We start from the raw sequence: 20617 nt of genomic DNA on the forward strand, positions 1-20617 counted from the left end.
AATTTGAAATTATATCTATGTGTATATGTCTATATAAATAGTTACACTAAAAACACATATTTTTAAGTAGTTTTTTAAATATAAAAGTATCCCTCTGAGGTTTTCTTTTAGTTTCAAGTTTTAGAGTTTATTTATTATAGACTAAGCAATGATATACCAAAAAGAGATGAAAAAGGTGTTAAAAGCATTCAGAGGGAAAAAATTAAGATTTTTTCCAAGTGCTTTTTATTTGGGTTGGAATGATCTTTAGGTAAAAAAGATAAAGGAGTTATTGGTTTGAAAAGGAAAAGACAGTTATTCCCATTAATAAATTTCTGTCTAGAGAATCTGAGTTTCCAAGTCTATAATATTTATCTTGCAAAATATTGATCTGGGACTGATTTTAGCTCTGGAAAGGGAGGGTAAAAGCCGTTTCAAATCCCACCACACAACAAAATTAGGAAGAATGCCTCCCCATGTCCAGACTAGCTCTGGGAGCAAAGAAGGAAATCTTCGCTCAAGCTCCTAGTGGAAAATCTGTACAGATTTTGTATACTTTAAGGTGTTAATGTTTAACGTAGAGGAAAGGAGAAAGGAAGGAAAAAGGAAGGAAGGAAGGGAGTCAGGGAGGGAGGGAGGGAGGAAGGAAAACGGGATGGAGGAAGAAGGAAGGAGGGAAAGGGAGGGAGGGAAAGGCAAAACATAAAAATTAAACAGGAAATGAAGAAAGGGTTTATTTCTGAAGTTCCTTCTGAAGCACCTTCTTCGAGTTCCTTTCATTTGGCTTATCTTTGAAAAAATTAAATTAAAAATCTGCAGAATTTTTCATTCTGCACGATATGAAGCATCTCCCTGGTTTTTATCGAATCGATATCCACCGTGGTTGGCCGGAGCCCTCTCTTCTGAGCGCACAGCAGCGCTCAGCAGTCCTGAGATTTACAGACAATCGCCCTTTGCAGATTCACTCTTATCAGGTTTAATAACTTCCACCCCAAATTGCCCTGGTCCCTCCTCATTCCCTCCTGTCATTTATTTTCTGCCCCAGGGGCAGAGAGCCTTCACTGGACTTCCCTTCTGGCTGTGGGAATCCTTCCGCACCCTGGAAGGAAGTAGAAAAAAGGGGGGGTGGGAAAAGGGGCCAGTGAGGCAAGTATTCACTTTATGATGAAATTCGGAAACCCTGTGCCTTAAAGGGTGCCCATTTTCGAAGTTTGGTTAACTTTGTTCTTGTTGATGTTTATGTTTTCCTTTTCTTGGGGGGATAAAAAAGCTATACAAATCACCTTACCAAGAAAAAATACACTCAAAACAAACAAAAACCCACACACCCTATAGTATTTTTCAATATCCCCTTGAAAAACATTCTGCTTAAACCTTCCAGAGGTTCAGGTGACCATTTCTTGATTCTCCATGATTAAAATCACTTAAAAGTTATAGACAGCAGATGCAGATATAAAATGTCCCATGTCTCTGCAAAGAAGGCTTGAAATTAATATTGTGTTATTGTGCACGTATGTTGCTCCCTACATCTGAAAAAAGAAAGAAAAGAAAAAAACCTTCATAAAATGGAGACTTCAGCCAAGAAAAGAATGGCACATGAAATCCACTGAAAATACAGACAAACAACCCTTAAACGATAAGCAGTACAGACTGAGGTGCTTCATACAGTATTTAAGGTTTCAAATTTGTTGGGCAGAATGACCGGAAAATATGAGAAATGGTCACTGTGGTGAGCCGGGTTTTTTGTTCTACAGTGACTAAGGTACAGTGAAAAAAAAGAAAAAGTTGTGTAGCCATCAACACAGAGAGATCACCCTTAAAATCCCCAAATCCAGCTTTCAAAACCCTCCTGCTGAACAAACAAGAAGAGGAGCTTTTGTGTTTAAAAATCTCAGTAATGGTCCCCCTTTAAAAATCTACATAGAAAATGGGGGACTGTTGGCACCCTGGTTTCTCCTTATGAACTGTAAAGGCTTTAGTCAGTGGCTACAATGATTCATCATTTTCAATATAGAGGTTTTTAAATGTCTATATTTATATTAATCACACTGACCGACTCTCTCTCCTTTAAATGCATGTTCAGAGTCTGTAGGCTCTGTGTGACCCAGGGGTGCTTATATAACTAAATGTGGGTGTCTGGGTATAAATACGTGTTTATGATTTTTATAATATATATGTCTGTTGGTTGCATCTAACTCCTGTGTGTGTAATAATGTTTTTCTCTCAGCTGAGGCTTACTTCTCCAGCCTATTGTTTGAGACAACAGATATAAGTTGCGATGGGAGAGGAGCGTCGGATTTGGTGTGTATCCCCCATTTCCAATTATAGATGGATCATTACAGACAGCGGAGTCCTGAGAAGCCAGACATCTGCTCCTCACATGAATGCACTCACCTCCTAGAGACCCGGCTGCCATCATGCTCTGGAAGCTCGTGGAGAATGTCAAGTACGAAGATATCTATGAGGTGAGCCGACACCCCCGGTTGCATCTTAGAGCTTTGCAGATAGAGAATTTGAGCTTCTTGACACCCCCAACTCATCTATATTTTTAAGCTATTTGCTCGTAGGTTTCCGGTCGGTTTTCTCAGCTTTCTCCAACTTTTGGAAAAGCTGGCTTGGGGAAACTTCGCTATTCTGAAAAAGGACTTTAAGATGGAAATCTGACTACTTTAACTTAGGGGATTTCTCTTTTTTTGTTGTTATTTTATTTTTCTTTCTTCGTCGCCCCCCCCCTTTAGGATCTGATGGGGAACAGCGGTGCTAGTGAATGTGGGCAGAGAAAATAGAGACTGATAAAGGCAGAGGCTCTCCACGTTTTGAGTGTGGGAGAGAATTAGGTTTTCAAGACTACTTCGTAACAGATTCGAGCTTTTAATTTTTATTTTCAATAACATTTTTGAAATCGATAACCAACGGATCCCAGTAGAGGACGAAAATATAGAAGGAGGGAGGTCGACGGATAGACGGACAGATGGATGCAGAGACAGCACAAGCCAAGGAGCCGTAGCAGACAATTTTTTAATTTTCTTTTTTTCTCGTGTTTTGCTTCTTTGAGAGTCGGGGCGTCCAAACCACCCCATGTCTTGGCATTTTTAACGAAAATTTCTGCCCGGGTTGAGTGCGCACCATTCTTTACCGCTGAGGCCAGGGAGACTCGGGTGGAGATGCTGCCCGAAGCCAGGCGGGAGCCTGCCTCCCCGCGGGCGGGGCGCCCCGGCCGTGCGCTCGGATCTCGGGCGCCGACGGAGCGGCGGGGCGGCGGGGCTGCGCGTGGGCCGGGCTGCCGGGCGGAAAGGGGACGGCGGCCCAGGACCGCGGAACTTCGCTCCGAGCTCACCAGCCTGGGAGTCCCCGAATTAGGCGTGAGGGGAAGCGGGGAAGCGAAGATTCCGAGGAGACGTCGAGGGAGGGAAGCGGGAAAGAAAAACTTGGCGGAAGGCGAAGAGAAAGGGGCCGAGGAGTAAGGGACGGGGAAGGTAGAAGCTGGCGAGCGGGCAGTAGTCGGAGGTCGGAAGGAGGGGAAGTCGGAGAGGGGAGGGAGGACGAGAAGCCAAGTCTCGGGCGATCGGCGCGGGAAGCGCTCGGTCGGACGAGGCGGTCGCGATGGGATGCAAAGAGGATCCCCCACCCCGCGGGGGACACGCCATCCCGCCGGCTCCGGGAGGACTCCTGAAAGCCGGGCGGGGAGTCGCCTTGCGGACGCTAGAAACGGGCTCCTCCCGACGCCGCCGGCCCAGCCCCGCGACCCAGACTGCGGCTCCGCGGAGCCCGCGCGCGCCCCGCCGCTGCCCGGTTGCGTTTCGCAAGCAGCGCCCGGCGCCCGCGCCTGGAGCCTCCCAGCTCTGCCCAGCCCCGAATCCTGATTTTGGGGTGTGTGTGCGTGTGCGTGTGCGTGTGCGTGTGTGTGTGTGGGGGAGAGAGAGAGAGAGAGAGAGAGAGAGAGAGAGAGAGAGAGAGAGAGAGAGAGAGAGAGAGAGAGAGAGAGAGAGAGAGAGGAGATTCGTCTTTCTGCGGAATGATGATTGGGGCTTTCCTTTCCTCTTTGTGGTTGTGTATTGACTGTAACGAAGAGCCGCGCCTCCGCCTGGTGGGGTTTGTTTCTGTTCGGCCTCCTCTTCCTTCTTTAACAGGCGGGATAATGCTCTAGTCGAAGGAGCTCGAACTGTCCTAAAGAATGTGAGCGCCCGAAGTGGGCTTGGCACGGGCGGGGAAGGGGCCACGGTGTAAATAGCTCAGGGTATACAGAGAGGGACTTCACTGGCTTCCGAAAAGTAAGCAGGATAAAACTCGTTCTAAGAGTCTGGAAGGTAGACTGGCTAAATGGGAAAGGAGGGAGGGAGAGAAGAAAGCAGGGAGGGAGGGAGGGAGGGAGGGAGGGAGGAAGAGGGAGGGGTGGAGTGGAAGAGGGAAAGAGGGCAGAATAAAGGGGGAGGGAGAGAGAAGAGACACACACACACACACACACAGAGAGAGAGAGAGAGAGAGAGAGAGAGAGAGAGAGAAAATACTGCAGGTATTCCTATCTGCCTAATTTTTCTGCTCAAAAAATATAGGAGAACCCGCAGCCCGGTGGAAGGAGCCTATTTAAGTCGGGAGAAAGGTTGAACTTTAACAGAAATGGCAGTTAGGCCAGTTGAACGGGTTCCTGAAACATCCAAAAAGGTTTTCTGTTGCCCCTGGCTTTGCCTGGAAAGGATAAGTTTAGTGTACTTGAAGATTGATTGCATATATTTTAAATTGAAGTAAAAAAAAAATCACAGACTGCAGGAGCACTAAAGAGGGAAAGGCTGCACGAGGGATGGAAAGCCCCCATCTCGCCCCTATCCTTTAATAAATAAGCATAATCTCCAGTATGCGTGAAAGTCTGCAAACGTCACTGTAAACAACCGGGCCCACCGGTTTACTTTGCTCTCCCCTCCAAAGGAGGAGGCAACGCCTTTTTATTTTGTTTTTTAATCTGCACAGGAAGCACCTAGGGCGATCCATTCTTCCCAGTAGGAAAGTCCCTCTCCAGGAACCAGGACACCTACGTTCTGCACAAGCCCCCAGCGATGCTCTCTCCCTCACCGCCTGGTCCAGGGGAGCAGGGGCTGCTTTACGCGCGTCCCCGGCTCAGTTAATTGAAGTTCTGCCTCTTTCCTGCTAAACTTTTTCCCCGGTCTGCCTTCGCCAGCCCCCTCGTCTGATTACATCTAGTAATTCTCCACTGAATGAACGTCATTTACAATAGTAGGGAGCTCTGCGCCCGCTGCTGCTTCACGCTCCATTTGTCCTCCATTCTCCCTTTAAAGTACTCGTGTAATATTAATAGTCATGAATATCAATTATTATGAGGAGGTGTAGGCAAGCGGAGGGAGGAAGGGGCGGCCGAGCAGTCTGAGCCCAGCTTCGGGCGGAAGAGGACTGCTTCTGGAGCCCCGCAGAACCGCAGAAGAAAAAAGCCAGAAAAACAGCAAGAGACCGATGAACAGCTCTGTGTGTGTGTGACAGGCGACGCCAATCTCGTTTGGTGGGGGGGTAAATTTTTTTTTTTTTTTTTTGATGGCTTGTCCTGGAAACACCTCAAGCTCGGCTCCTGTGTCCAGCTCGTTTCTCTGCTGGACTCCTTGATTTTTTTTTTAAATCATTGTTTGATTTTGAGCAGTAACCAGGCTTTTTTTTCCAGATGTTAGTGCACACCTATTCGTCCATGGTGAGTCCGGATTCACGTTGTACCAGAATTGCATGCTCCCTCCTCTTACTGTCTCTCTGTCTCTGTCTCTTGTGTGTGCGTCTCACTCTCTCGTCTCTGTCTTCCTTCGAGCGCCTTTGGCTTGGTAATTTAGCACCATAATTGGACGAGGCTGCAGCTGCTTCTCTGCATTGTGTGTTCGTCTGAGCTCCATGAGTCAACTGGGGAGACGGGGGAGGCCGAACAGAAAAACTTTTTGCCATTGCAGTTTGGAAATTTAGGTTATTATTTCTCCAAAAAGAACCATGGGGACTTTACCATGGCATTTCCACAGAGGAGAGGGAGAAACTCTCTCTCTCTCTCTCACACACACACACACACACACACACACACACACACACACACACACACACACCTCCCCCCTCCCTTTTCACTGAGTTTAACACTCCACTTAGGACCAGCGCTAAGTTGTCTGGGCCTTTATTTGTTCTTTCCCCCCCCTCCCAATCCCAGGTCCTTCGTCTTCACTCCCTGGAGTAGGACAGCAATAGATATATTTAGAAAAGCAACCTTAGAAAAACTCCTGTGAACCACAGTTCAGCTTTAACAGGGACTCAGGATATGATTTTGAATGAGATCCATTTCAATCAAACACTACATAAATTATTTAATTCCTCTTGGGGAGGGAGGGGGGACTGGAAACTCAGATCAGGCAGATTCCTGGGTCTCCTGGAACGACCAAGTCGTGTGGGGAGCTCCTGGTCAGCCGGCTGGGTTAGGAAGAGTAACAGCAAAGCCAATAGTATGAAGTTTTATTTGTCATGCTTTGGGCCTCTGGAAGAGTTAGGAAAAAATAGTTTAAAACACCCAGAAAAGCAAATACCCTATGTCAGACTCCTGTATTTTTCATTAGGGAATTGAGAATCTCCCCCCATACACACTGTTACTTTACCCTCACCCCTTTTGCCGGCTTTGCACCCCAACAGAGGGCTTAGATGTTGGTTAAGTGGGTGATTCTCCCCCTTTTCCCCCAAAGCCTCGCATTTGGAATTGCTGAAATCATGTACCCTCTGAGTCAGCTTGGGAGTCTGTTTCAGACTCTTGCGTCCCCTGTCTCGGGAAGAAGAAGATGCCGTAGGTGGGCTTCTCCATTTGTCGATTGTATTTTTTCCTCCCCTTCTCTCTCTCTCTCTTTCTCCTCTCCGCTCCCAGGACCGGCACGATGGCGTCCCGAGTCACAGCTCACGGCTCTCCCAGCTGGGCTCGGTGTCCCAAGGACCTTACTCCAGCGCTCCGCCGCTGTCCCACACGCCGTCGTCAGATTTCCAGCCACCCTACTTTCCGCCCCCCTACCAGCCGCTCCCTTACCACCAGAGCCAGGACCCCTACTCCCACGTCAACGACCCCTACTCCCTGAACCCCCTGCACCAGCCCCAGCAGCACCCCTGGGGGCAACGACAGCGGCAAGAAGTGGGTTCAGAAGCCGGCTCTCTCCTGCCCCAGCCTCGGGCCGCCCTGCCCCAGCTCTCGGGCCTCGACCCCCGGAGGGACTACCACTCGGTCCGCCGGCCGGACGTGCTCCTGCACTCAGCACACCACGGCCTGGACGCGGGCATGGGTGACAGCCTCTCGCTGCACGGTCTCGGCCACCCTGGGATGGAAGATGTCCAGGTAACGGCACACAAACAAACACAGAGTAAACAAATAACAAATGCCCCGGGTGGGGGGGACAGGCGGGGAGGGACAGCTGTGTCTCCTTTGGGGGAGGTAGTTTTCATCTTTAGAACAGCACCAGCTGGACACCACGTACGTAACTGTGTGTATACGTGTATGGCTCTCTAGTGGCGATTTCTGGAGGTCTGATGAGGAAAGCCAGAAGCACTAGAAATGAAAGAATGAAGAAGAAAAATATATGTGTGTTTGGCTAGTTTAGGATCATCAGAATCAAGGCTAGATGTTTTTGTTTTGCCTTAGCTATGTGACTCCTTCCTGTTCTCTTGCGCTTCGTGCGAGCAAGCTGGGTGCCCTCCCCAACCCACCTGCTCTGCATGCCCAGTAGTGGGCCTGGGCCCCCTGACATGGCAGGTGGAGTCCTGACTGCCTGAAGCTACAGCATGGAGGTGCAGGGACCTCTATAGAGGTTCTTGCTGGATTTGCAAAGACGTTGTTAAGCATGACAATGCACAGTGGAAGAAAAACATGTGCTATTTTGTCCCAGCCAGGTCTTACTTTGAATGTCCCATAAGCTGTTGAACCCTTTTCCAAGATAACTGAGTTCCAGGGTCATTATCTGAGAAATTGAAGACTTGTGAGGAGAGACCCAGAAAGTCATAATTCTGTTTGGGAATTCATGAGGACACATATGATTTTGGAGATTCTTTTCCCCCTTTGGACCATTAAACGACTGTGGAGCAATGTTCTCCACATCCCTCTCCAGTCCTCCTTTCCACTAATACCCTCTCCCCAGTGTCACCACCCCAGTTGAAGAGACATCATATGTTTGTTTCTTAAAAGGCTCCAAACACTCCCCCACCCACTCACTATCCCATCTTCAATCTACACAATGGAGCCTGATTTGGTGGAGAATACTTGGTTAAACTAAACAAAGAAACATCAAAGAAATGATTTATAAAAACTCTCTGGGTGATTCTGAGCAGGTCTCCTTTTCCTCCCTAATTTAAATAGTCTCCAGAAAAGATAAATATGGTTGAAAGGTATTCAATGGATCCTTCGGTCTCATTGGCATGGTTGTATATATTATGCATCATTATGGACATGCCTCTGAAGAAAAGGAAAACAATATGCGAAAGGGAAAGGGTGCATGAGTCCTTCCTCTTTACCTTGCTGAAGAAAATGTATTTTGAACAGTTAAAATGTGGGGACAGAATTAAATGCTGTCTGTGTGTAGTCTATGATGGCTTACTGCTTTAAAGGAAATTCAGTTATTTAATATTTCCAAAAATGACAGAATCACCTGAGTTGTGGCTGGATTTACCCATAGTCATAAGAATGGTAGTTTTGTTGATTTAGCCGAGCTTAACTGTCCCTGTCTGGAGATAATGCTCATTTCAGAATATCATATGAGAAAGGAAATATTTAATCGTGTTTTTTTTTAATGCATTGGGGTAATATATGTCTGGGGGGAAAAGTTTTTAAATTAACCTTTCTGGGTACGGTTCAAAGTGCTAGATAATGAAAGTGGATCAACTCATCAGCATTGCTGTTGGCAATGCTGCACTGGCCGTGTCACCACACTTGGCAGGCCTAGTGGTTTAGGCGACGGAACCCAAGGATTGCGCCCAAAGAGGGAACAGATTTCTTTGGTTTTAGTTTTTTGTTTTTTGAAAGAGAGAATTGTGAGAGGTTTGGAGTGTTCGGTCAAATGCAAGGGACCAGAGAAAAACAGGGCCAGGTCGGTGTGCATTTGGGAGAGCACCCTTGTCCGAGTTGTGGCCGGAGCTTAGATCCGGGAGGTGGACAGAGCCCAGAGCAGAGACGGCGCAGGCCCAGGGCCCTCGCTGCTCCCCGCCCACCCCACCTCTCCCCGTTCCTCCCCAGATGCATCCCAGCAGGTCGCCTGGCGAGGTGGGGAGGCCCGCGGGACTTTCTCGGGTCGACCCTCACTGCATAGGGGTCGCGGGGGATACACTCTGCGCCCGTCCCAGGAGGGGAACTACAGGGGCTGGGGCGATCTCTGTCTCCGCCGTGATGACAGGCGTCCTGAGGCCGGGGTGTGGTTGACGTGACACGGGGCAGGTGACAAAGAAAGACAGGGGAAGAGATGGACCTAGGACCAGACCCTCGAATCCAGAGGCTCTGCCTCCTCCGTCCAGTCCCGGAGGATCCACTTCTGACTTAGGAATCTGGAACGCGGTGGGGGACGGCGGCTGAAGTTGCAGGAGCTGATGGCGGTTTCGGCGTTTCGCGTTTCCTGCAGCTACGGGACGCGTGGGCTGCGCCCCACCTGTCTGTAAAAGGGACCAGGGGTGCCTCAGCCTGGACCCCAGTCACTCGTTCCATCTCAAGGGCCTGTTGTGTGTGCTGGATCCTCCTCCCCCATCCAGCCGCGGATCAGGCAGATCCCAGGGCGCCGCCAGGCCGGGGGCCCTCACACCCAGCGGTGCTCACCTGGCCTAGGGCTGGGGGGAGATGTTGTGTGACCCAGACACACGCGCGGGGCCACCGCCCCGACCGTGAGAGAAGCAAATGAGGAGAGCTAATTAACCAAATGCTTCTAATAATTTTTTAAATGAAACTATAAAACCCTGTCAATTTCTATTTCAATTTACTCACAGGGGCTATTAAGCCAGCAAATCGCTGCTTGGGTTCTGGGTATGCTACATTCTACCCATTGTGTGTGTGTGTGTGTGTGTGTGTGTGTGTGTGTGTGTGTGTGTGTGATTGCGCACGTGGGGAGGGGCGGCTGTGTTTAAAAGTCAGAAAAACAGCATCAGAAAGAAAGAGAGCGTGAGGTGACAGCTAGTTTGGAGCTTGTTTAGTTGCTGTGAACACCTCTTTCCTTCTTCCGATCTTTGCTCTCTAACCTCTCATCACCTTTACTACCTAAGTGTAAACATATAAGGATGTTAAGTCAAAGCCCTTACACACACACACACACACACACACACACACACACTCAAACACACCCTAGTGTCTTAAAGCAACCCCTGGTATCACTTTTAACTAAAGAAGTCTAGTAATTACGAGTCGGAGTCGTTTTTCTGAGCTTCCGCACGCAGTCCTAATTAAATCTTTACGATCCTCCCTGTGACGATTAAGCGCCAGCATGCTGCGTGAATATCCTGTACAAAAACCCAGCAGGCGTCCGTAATTAGATAGAAAATCAGACAAGAGCCTTCTCATTAACTACCACAACTACCCCACGTCGCTGATGAGGCGTATATACATATTTACGTACCGACGTGAGGGTGAGGTGTGGGCGCTCACGGTCCGGGGCCTGTGAGATCGCGGGTCTGCCCACCCACAGACACAGGCGAATATTTCTGTTCTGCGTGGACACGTCGCCACTGTAGACACGTGAGCACAAAAGGCGTGAATCGTGTGTGTGCGCGCCCGTGTGCATGGTGGGGTCTGCTGGGAGTTCCGAACAAGTTACATGAAGCATTTTTCTTTTTTAAAAAGCTTTGTACTATTTCTTAAGTTGGAGATGGCATGTTGCAATATGGAAAATGGTCCTTACGGAGAATAACAATTTCCCCCATCTTTCTGAGAACAGAAGAGTGGCTACGAAAAACGAAAAGAAACAAATGAACATGACCCCTCCATGATTAGATCGTCTCGTTTCTAATGTGCTGCTTGTTTGGGGTACACAGTCTCTTCCTTGTGATGAACACACGCCCTGTCTGGGGACGCAGCTTGAGTGGGTGGGAAGTGCTGTCTAAACACAACCCCCCTTACAAGCCCTTTGCTTTTTACTCCTCTGTAGAGTGGGTGACAGATTAGTCCAAACGTAGGTGCCTAAGGATCAAGGAAAGCAGCTGTACGTGGCAGAAAGGCCTAGCATTGATTTTCTCTTGGGAGTAGGGGGAGGGAATCTACTGCCTTTGGATGCCCTGGGATGCACGGCTAGAACCCTGTTCTGGTGCATCCTGACAGTAAGAATATCATTCTAACAGCTATTTCCCCTCTGAAATGCAGCCAACAACTAGGGTCGAAACTTTCCTTCTCTGGGATGAAAATGGCAAGGAAGGTGAATGTTCTTTGCCATTACCCAGGTGCTGACTGGGAGATCCTCCGTGTGTGTGTGTGTGTTGGTGTGTCTGTAGTTACTGCCAGGTGTGCTTCTTGCTGGGTAGCAGAGGTGGCAGGGTTGGGAGGGGAGCAGATTGTGCAGGTCCCCCCAAGCGATTGTCCTGCAGCAGGAAGCTCACCCAGCACAGGGATGTGTGTGAACTGCAGTGGGTGTGCGGTCCTGACAGCCTGCAGACGAGTTCCTATGTGTTGCTGTTCGCATTCCATTCCAAATTGCTCAGACTTTAATTAAAATCCTATAACGTAAACTATTATGTATTTGTAAAATGACTCTGGGGTTAAATGCACTGGGATAGCATAGAAAACAGAAACTGCTCTGACTAATATTGGTGAAAATCTTTCAGTGCTGCTAGATTTTCACAACTCATAAGAGCAAATAATATAAAAGTTTATGTGTCTATGTAATATCTATGTTTAACGTAATAACTAAACCAATCCTGCATCCCAGATGTCTCTCACAGTTTCCTTTTTCCTCTTCTTCCATTGGAACAATTTATAATTTGGGTGTATTTCATTTCTGTGTCCATTTGGAGGTAATAATGATAATAATAAAACCTCCCTTTGTGAATTAATATAAATGGAAATAACAGCAACTCCAGTTTGGAATGACATGATTTATGAGTGTGATTCTTTAATATCCAGTCGATTTGAATAGTGATGTTTTTATATTCACAGTCAGTTGAAGATGCCAATAACAGCGGCATGAATCTATTGGACCAGTCTGTCATAAAAAAAGGTATGGATTCTTCCCCCCGCAAAGTAAGAAAAGTTTCCTCTGCGTTCATGTCTTTATGATGAGTTTTCACTTTGAAGGATTTCATTATTTTATAAGACACAAATGTTTGTTCACAATCATAGCACAGCGACTATCTGGATGAAAATGCCTGTTGGGAAGAAGGAATGGGGGTGGGGGACCGCAGGGAGAAACCCGGATGAGAGAGACAGAGGAACAGAAACTATTGCCATTTTTCTCACAGTACCTTCGCTAGCAATTCTGGATACATTGTAAATAACTGAACTACCATCACGTATGGAACTGGCTGGGAGACACTGCTTTCAAAAATATGCTATAATTATTTCATTGATAACTGGAGTTTGTTGAGCTAAAACCCTATGCCATTAGGGGTAGCTCCTTCTCTCTTGGCCTTTGTATTTGATTTTTGGGGTGGTAATTTTGTTCCTAGTTCTCTGTGTTTTATGAGTTGTTTCTTCAGATTTTTAAAAATTGTGCCAAATGCTAAATATGCTCTTCCCGAGAAGCTGAGCCGGGCTCTGCACATTTCTCAATCTTCCTACATATGCATTCATGATTTAGTGTGACTGTGGAATCACCCCATACTGTTAAAGGGCATGTGATATTAACAAATGTTTGCAGTCTCTTGTACAGCTGTAAGCAAAATAATTAACTAATTAAACTAATTAAATGTAATTACAATAACTCATTTCGGGCGTATTGCAGCTGCTTAATTTTTCCCCCCTCTTCTCTGACAGTCACTGAGAGAATGCCTGGCGATTAGGATGGCTGCCTGCCGAAAGGCCCCAATGTCACTCACATGCCACAAATTTAGGAGTTTGAATGTGTAAACAGTGCAATCTTTAATTATCACAAGAACTGGTATTTGGAGCTACAATTTTAACTACTGTAACTCTTTCTTATCGATGCTGGACAAGGCCTGTCCTTCTGTTTGGTATCAACAATCCCTAGCTGCAGTCACTTCTGATTCCTTTGAGCCAGAGGACATTCACAAAAACAATTAAAAGAGAAAAAGATGCTTCAGAAAGTAATGCAGAATCAAGCCGGTAGAATAGGAGGATTGTGAAGGAAGGATTCCAAACAGGGTGAGGTGTCCTCAATTTTCTTCTCTCACAAAAGCAGAAAAAGTCGCTTTGAGAGGTGGGAGGTGGGAGGCGGAAGCTGTCCCTGAAATGATGCCATTTGGCTTTGGAACGTAATGTCCCCAAGAAGACTACTAGGGTTTGGGGCAAAACTATTTTAAGTGTTGCTCCAAACATCTCTCCTGCTCTTCTTTAGATAGTATCGTTTGGGTTTTTAATGCTGGGGTTTGGGTTTGCTGGGACACTCGGGCTCGTGCTTTGATTTGCAACTGCACTGACAGCTCACTTTCACCATTTCCTCCTGGGTCTTCTCTTCTGGTTAATTGCTGGTTGATGGGAGGTGGGTATGGGGAGGAGGAGAGGCGCTTCGTCATTGGCTTTCTTGGTTTCTTTTCTGTTTTAGTTTCCCGTCCCTTTTCATGGAAAGCTAGAACCCCTTAGCTCAGGGTTCTGTATCCTAGAAACAGCGTAGGGGCTGGCTGTAGGGCATGCCCAACTGATGACCAATCAGAAATGTTCTTAACAGCCAGGCCAATAAAAATATTTGGAACTTAGCTTACCTAACAAAATGGAGCTGAAAATATTCTTAGATGTGGGATGCTTTGGTTTCAGGGCTTGTATATGTTTATCAGTGAAATGTGAATACGTATGTGTATGGGTATCTCCAGGAATAAGAAGAGGAGAATGCTGACTGTCACTGGTTCTGTTCTGGAAACTCAGAGTTCTTTTTATGGCCTCCAGAATCTTTTTTAAAAATGTGTATCTTAAAGTATCTAAGTGGCACCCCAGTCATTTTATTGATTTAGGGAGTGTGGTATGAATATAAAGTGTGAGGTCAATTCTATTATTTAATATTTCAAGTATTTGCTTTATTACATGATGAAAATATACTAATATATTTTTATCTTTAGAGAGCCATGGGCAAAAGAGGAATAAGTGGTTGATTTACTTTTCTAGATCACTGTGAATCACTTAAAATAAGGTTACGGGTTCATTAGCTCCTTCCCTGCCCTCTGGTCTCCCGTCTTTGCCCCTCCACCACATTTATGAGGGATGACTCCCAGAGATTAATTTCATAAAAGAGGAGGTGAGAACGTTTCCTGAACTAAATATTCTAAATTTCAACAACTGGCAAGGGACTAGGTTGCTTTATTTGTTTTCTAATGGGCTTTTAGAGAGATTTAAAAAATTCTACCTTATTAATAAAAAAAGGCAGCAACTGGCCCAGGTTTAGGTGTCTCTGCTTCTGTGTGATGTATTGAGGCGGAAGACTTAGACATAAAGGATATATGTCTGTGTGTGTGTGTGTCTCTCTCTAATTATGGAAGGTCTCCCTCCTAAAATTTAACCAGTCCCATTTTCACCCGTGTTGATATCACCCCATAGATTGTAGGTGAGCTCTCTTGTTATGTTTGCTATCTGGGCTTAGCTGACATTTCTGAAGTAATTTAGTTAAGAGGAAATGAGTTGTTCCCAGTAGAGAGAGCAAACGAGTGGAGTGAAGGTAGCCAGCGTGATAAATGGCTCTTTCATTTGAAGATCTCCAGAGCTCGTTTACGGCTAATTTTCTGTATTGGCCCCCTTTGAGCTATTAATGCAGTCGGCAGGGACGGGGGCCCCTCTCCTCTTAGCTGCCCCATTAGAGCTCCCATTAAGCCCGCGAGTCTCAGCTCCATGGCAGGAGTGGGGGGAGTAATGAAAGGTGCTTTTTAAACTCTCCTAATCTAAACCGGCAGAGGGTGGTTAATACGATTTGAAGGGGGCTGGTCCACGAGCAATCAATAAAGTAATAATGAGAAGGATTCGGTGCATTAACAGTCTAAAAATCCAACGAGACGTTAAAAAATCATTCTTAACTCTCAGTTCCATTAAGATTAGGAATCTGGGCTGGGAGGGGACAGGGTGGTGCCCAGCTCACGTAAATGATCACTGCCACCATCCGACAGCCTAACCTAAAGGAGGCTCACCTAGGCTTTCAGAAAAAGTTTTTGGTGCAATCAGAGGCCAATATGCAATCGGCTTGACACCTTAGGTAGCAGAAAAGATGCTGGGATTTCTTGGAAAGGCCAGAGTGGCTGGAGGTCCAAATGTTGTGACCGTGGGGCATTTTCATTGGTCTTGGGGATATCCTGTTTGGTTCGTTTCAGTCCAACCTCCTGTTCTCTCCCACTTTTTTCCCCGTTAGTCTGGCCCCTTCCCCACATAAGCACTTTGATTGGTGTGGATTTTCTCTGGGTGGGGGGAGATATGGAAATTGCCAATTTCAATTACAAGGGGTTCTGTTGGGATTCCTCCTTCTGGCCTAGGAGGTGAAAGCTCCCAGAATCTGTTGGAGCCTTTGAGAAGGGTATGAGTTTCCTCTCAAATGGAGAGGTTCACATTTCCAGAGCTGACTTGGATCCCAATTGGCATTTATTCAACTAGAGACTCTCAGTTTCCAGCCACCCAGGGAGTAATCAGAGTTCATAGAATTTCAAAGCTGGAAAGGTTAGACACTCTTCTCCAACTCCCATCCCCACCCCCCAGTGTGGAAACTGAGACCGAGAGAAGACAAATTATTTTCTCAAGGTCCCACACACCGAGTAAGTGATGGGACCTAACTCAGCCTCTTGAAGGCTTTGCCCCTAAAGGATGCCAACACTGGACGTTTTTTTTTTTAAGTTCCAGCTTTCTCTGTGGGAATCCTTTTATTTTTCTTTCCAGGATTTCAGTGGTCACATTTATACCCATGCTCTTACATACACGTGGAATAACATTTAGCCAACAGGTAGATGAGAAACAATGCAAGTATGAGGAAAGCGGTGATCTGCTGGTAAGAAGTAATTATTTCAAGCAATGGTCTACCTCTTGTGGCTTCCTGGTGTAGTTTCCACATCTAAGTCCAGGTACATTACAGAGGGACTTATGCTTCAATCTATTAGATGGGTTCATTTCTTCCTTCTCTCCCACCAGCAGATCAGACCCACAGAGGACCTGCCTCCAGTCAAACACAAAGATCTCAAAGCTGTGATTTCATACTTAAGTTTAAAGAGTAAAGATGAAGAGCTAACTTATTAACACTGGGGCTCTGTAGAGTCCACTAATGAATAAGATTTTCTCCAGTTTTCCTTCCTCTCTCTTAAATAAAACTCCAGTCCTTGTAATGAAATATTGATCGTTTTTTAAACCTTTTTGTCTTTTCCTCCCATATAATGCAAGTTTAAAGAGAGGGGAGCAAATGTGGGAGGTGTTACGTCCAGAAGTTGGCCATGCTATCCAACTGAGAACTGAAGAAGAAAAAAAAACCTCTCAGTTTTAATGTATGCACAGAAAATTGTAAACATGTAAAGAACTGAAAGCTTCACGCTGAGTTTTGCTATGCTCCATTTCCTTACCATTTCCTGCTGTCGCTTTAAACCTATCTTAGTCATCTCTGGGTTCCATGAGCAGGGCAGTGCACTCATAATTACTAACAAATCAACCGGGCCCTGTTGCTCCCTGGGTTTATTGATAAGCTGGAGGAAAGCAGAAGGGAAAAGACAGAGGATAAAATATGGGGTTAATCAGCTGAGGAAAGCATGTGTGACAGTGGTGGGGAAGGTAGACGCTAACAGTAGGATGGACTTAGAAAAGCGCAGGGACAAGAAATATGTAAAGTCTAGTTTAGGGGACCAGTGCAAAGGCCCAGGTGGGAGAGAGGTTTAGAACCTGAGGACGGGAGAGTAGAGGGTGCAAACAAGATTGATACTTAAATTAGAAGATAAAAATATAACCTGAAGCACCTCTGCTCTAATAGTCTTGGTCTTTGAGGGGAAAAAACAACGCCACCCTCCTCTTCCCCCTCCCCCTAGACAGCAGACTGCTGAGGGGAGCTGACTGGGTGGGTGATGTTTAGGTGATAATGTATATGCAAAAACGTACAGCCCTTGGGAGGGAGCGATACACATTCCCCAAAGGAAATTGCTCTTGTCTGGTAAATCAGGCAATTAACAATAGTGAAATTAGAGGGCAGGTTATAGAATGTCTCTATAGACCTAGGTTTTCAAGAGATTTGGCGCCTGGGACTGTGAAAAGCAGGTAGAATTCCAGTTCTCAGGAGATACTCAGTTATCCAGTCCGGGAAATAGGAACTGAACTTACTATTTTCAGCTTGGTGCTAAGGTGTAGGGCAAGCCATTAAAATATTCTTTCTAAATAGTATTTACATTTTAAAATGTTGCTGAATATCAAAGATGAGACTTTTTTTATACATTTTATTTCTGTAGTTCATACCATGTTAAAACTACAAAGGGCCGTCTATATTTTGGGGAAAAGTTTTTCCAGGGTTACCATGATTATATATTATTTGCTTATAGTGCTTGAATATGAATCCGAAATATAGAAATCAGGACTGCAGTGAAAAAAAAGACATTAAAATAGATGTGGATATTGTGCAAGATAATTAAATGACAGGGTGTTCCCACTCCAATCACTGTTTTTTTAAATAAGTCACTTAAATCCGTATTTTACTCAAATTTAATTAATACACTTCAAATTTGCATTGGTTCACTCTCAAATGAGAAGCACTTCACTGATGAGACTATAATCAGTAGAATCAGAAATAAGAAAGCCCCCTCTGTAACTCCCCACCACCGCCGTGACAGGGCAGAAGATTCACTCTGGTACCTAACATCATTCATCTGCCCTGAGACAGACTCTGTAGACAGATCCAGAAATCCCAAAATGTCTACTAAGAAGTAGAAAAAGGGAATGCTTCAGTCTTCCCATCCACTTTCCTCAGAAGGCCCTTTCTGCAGGTGTTTGTAAAGGGCCAAATGCAATTCATAGTGAATAAAAGATCTGGGACCTACCTGGCTTTTAGGAGTCTCTAAATAATCATGGAGGTCTGAGTGCTAGGATCTGTGGTAGAGAGAATAAGCTGTTTCAAGAACCCTCAGGGTGGTTAGTCTGTTCTAGACAAGGGAGGTTATATAACTTATTTGGTGTGTGGGGTTCTAGGCTCCAGATGGTAGAAAGAGCATATCTTTCTCTTCCTAGAGTTATAGAATGAGACAGAGTTTTTATTAAAGAGGGGGAATGGAAGCATCCTTTTTCATGCCAGAAACATTGCACAAATCCCCCGGACTGGTGATCACCAAATAGTGCTTGAGGGGCTTCAGATCCCAATGGAAGTAGCTAAGGTGTAGGGCAAGCCAGGAGGGGATGTTGCCTGCCCAGTGGCTTCTAGAGCCTGCAGAAGACAAATGGGCATCAGCAGTGTAGAAGTCCAAGGGAAGGAGACTGTCAGGGAACTGGGAGGCTGACCTTTCACTGTTCCTCATTCCCAGCTCATTGCCAGCCTCTGGTTCTATCAAGCCCCACCTCTTCCTGAGGTGCAGATGACACTGAAACACAATTAAACAGAAATACAGGCTGAAGAGACTGAATGCGCCTGGGTAGCAGTGGCAACCAGCTGTCAGCTCTTATTAACTTCCGCATAAAACATACCTTGAGTGTGGTTTGTTATCAATTACTTGCCGAAATGAAACAACTGGGGCAAGGCAAGACCGCTGCTCACATGAATTAGAGTGATTGGTTGATTGATCAGGGCACCTGTTGTAAATCATAACTGCTCCAAACAATCACCAGCCGGTGCTTTACATTAATTTGTAAACAAAATTCATGTCACCGCAGAATTGCTTTCACTGGAGAGGAGCATTTGGGTTCATTTCTAAACGAATCTGTTGTTAGGATGTTGGAAAGAATGGGATCCACTGTAGAGAAATGAGCAGCTCTTTGGGGCCCAACTCCCCTGTTTAATGGTATTATTACTTGGCTGTTCTTGGGCAGGGTGACAGATGGTGCCCACCCTCCTGATCCTTGCCAGTGATGACCATAGATTTGTGTCCAATAGGAGAGGAGGGAAGGGTTCCCATAAAGACCATTGGTATTACTATTTTATATCATTGATAGGGGTGATCACCTTCAGGCTTCAGCACCAAATGTGATTATCAGGAGACAGATCAGGACACTAAGATTCAGAGAAGTTTAGTGAGATGTTTAAGGTCACACAGCCAGCACGTGATGGAATCGAATCTGCCAAGTTTCGCAGCACAATCCAAACTCTGGGTTGCTTGTTTTTCTTGATTTGTGTAGTGAGCGGGACAGTGGCAAGCGACTCTCACACGTCCACACGCATGGGGTAAGTTTCCAGAGGAGTGATGGCTTTTGCATTTGTTTGTACACAGTGCTCTGAACGCACCGCAGAACCACAGGAACAAACACTTCCTCCTGCAGCTTTCCGCTTGGCTCCTGCCCTGTGGCCTCGCCCCTGCGCACTCAGCGACACATTCTATCGGCCGGTCACCAGGATCGAAACCCGGTCACCTTTATGGCATATTTTTTTTTTCTCCCTCTCTAGTTCCGGTTCCTCCCAAATCTGTGACTTCTCTGATGATGAATAAGGATGGCTTCCTGGGAGGCATGTCTGTCAACACCGGTGAGGTGTTTTGCTCGGTCCCCGGCCGTTTGTCTCTGCTCAGTTCAACTTCAAAATACAAAGTAACTGTGGGGGAAGTTCAGAGACGGCTGTCGCCCCCCGAATGCCTCAATGCGTCTCTCCTCGGCGGCGTCCTCAGAAGGTAACCCCCCTTATCGACCACTTTTGATACTGCGTGGTTGCCTAGCAACCGGATCCCTAAGTGCGTGCACCTGCCGCCAAGGGCTCCGCGCCCCCGCACGCTCCGCCTCGCCCTTCCGCTCACCTTGCGGGCTGGGAACCTTCCACTTTCACTGCCCGGCACCTGGCGCCCCTCTTCCCATCCCCAGGACCCTTCGGGGCATTCTCTACCTTGAATGGGAGCCACAACCTAAGCTTACCTAAAACAGGAGTTTCATGGAGCAACCCCTTTCGTACCTGCAATGTACTCTGATCTCTACTTTGTTTGAAAGTGCACTTGGCAGCCGACTAAGTTGGTCCAGTCCCACTAATGCATTGTGCCCCGCAGTTTGTAAAGCTCTGTTCTAGACTTGTGTGACTTCCTTTCTTCAGTACCACCACCAGTAATAACAATGACACCACTTTAGAAGTATTGACAATTATTCCTTGGGGCCATTCATATGCTCTCCGATATGGGAGAAAGACAATCTTATAGACTCCTTGTGGAAACTGGGGAAGGAGGTGGCTTTTATCTTAAGATTCAACACCTCCCCCAAAGTCCCTGCTAACGCCTGAACCCTTTGGTTAGTGTCCCTGATATGAAAGTGACATTGCATGAGATGAATTTTTCAAGTTAGCCTATCTTGGGGGTTGAAAGTCCCTTTCTTTCCTAAAAGTGGCTGGGTGAACAGTACAGCAAGAGAGGTCAGAGTAACTGTTTATTTCTTGTAGTTTTGCTCAGA

General features: G+C 46.3%; 1 protein-coding gene across 4 annotated transcripts in view; it reads left to right on the forward strand.

The window, feature by feature from the left end:
- Window positions 1-2169: 2169 nt before the first annotated feature.
- TFAP2B (transcription factor AP-2 beta) overlaps window positions 2170-20617 on the forward strand; it is a 28992-nt gene continuing 10544 nt past the window's right edge. Inside the window, exons 1-5 of one of the 4 annotated variants that reach the window (XR_009542974.1) lie at window positions 2170-2444; window positions 5645-5671; window positions 6863-7321; window positions 12098-12158; window positions 19638-19857. Coding sequence is in view for 3 of the 4 variants with exons in the window: in XM_060163066.1 (XP_060019049.1) it covers window positions 2364-2444; window positions 6863-7321; window positions 12098-12158; window positions 19638-19857 (821 nt within the window). In the remaining variant the exon portion in view is untranslated. Of the gene's footprint in view, window positions 2445-3270; window positions 3440-3931; window positions 4156-5644; window positions 5672-6862; window positions 7322-12097; window positions 12159-19637; window positions 19858-20617 lie in introns of those variants that run through there. The other 3 variants (XM_060163069.1, XM_060163067.1, XM_060163066.1) reach the window with 3 other exon arrangements.

The sequence above is a fragment of the Lagenorhynchus albirostris genome, chromosome 10 (assembly GCF_949774975.1).
Source record: "Lagenorhynchus albirostris chromosome 10, mLagAlb1.1, whole genome shotgun sequence".
Classification (NCBI taxonomy): domain Eukaryota; kingdom Metazoa; phylum Chordata; class Mammalia; order Artiodactyla; family Delphinidae; genus Lagenorhynchus; species Lagenorhynchus albirostris.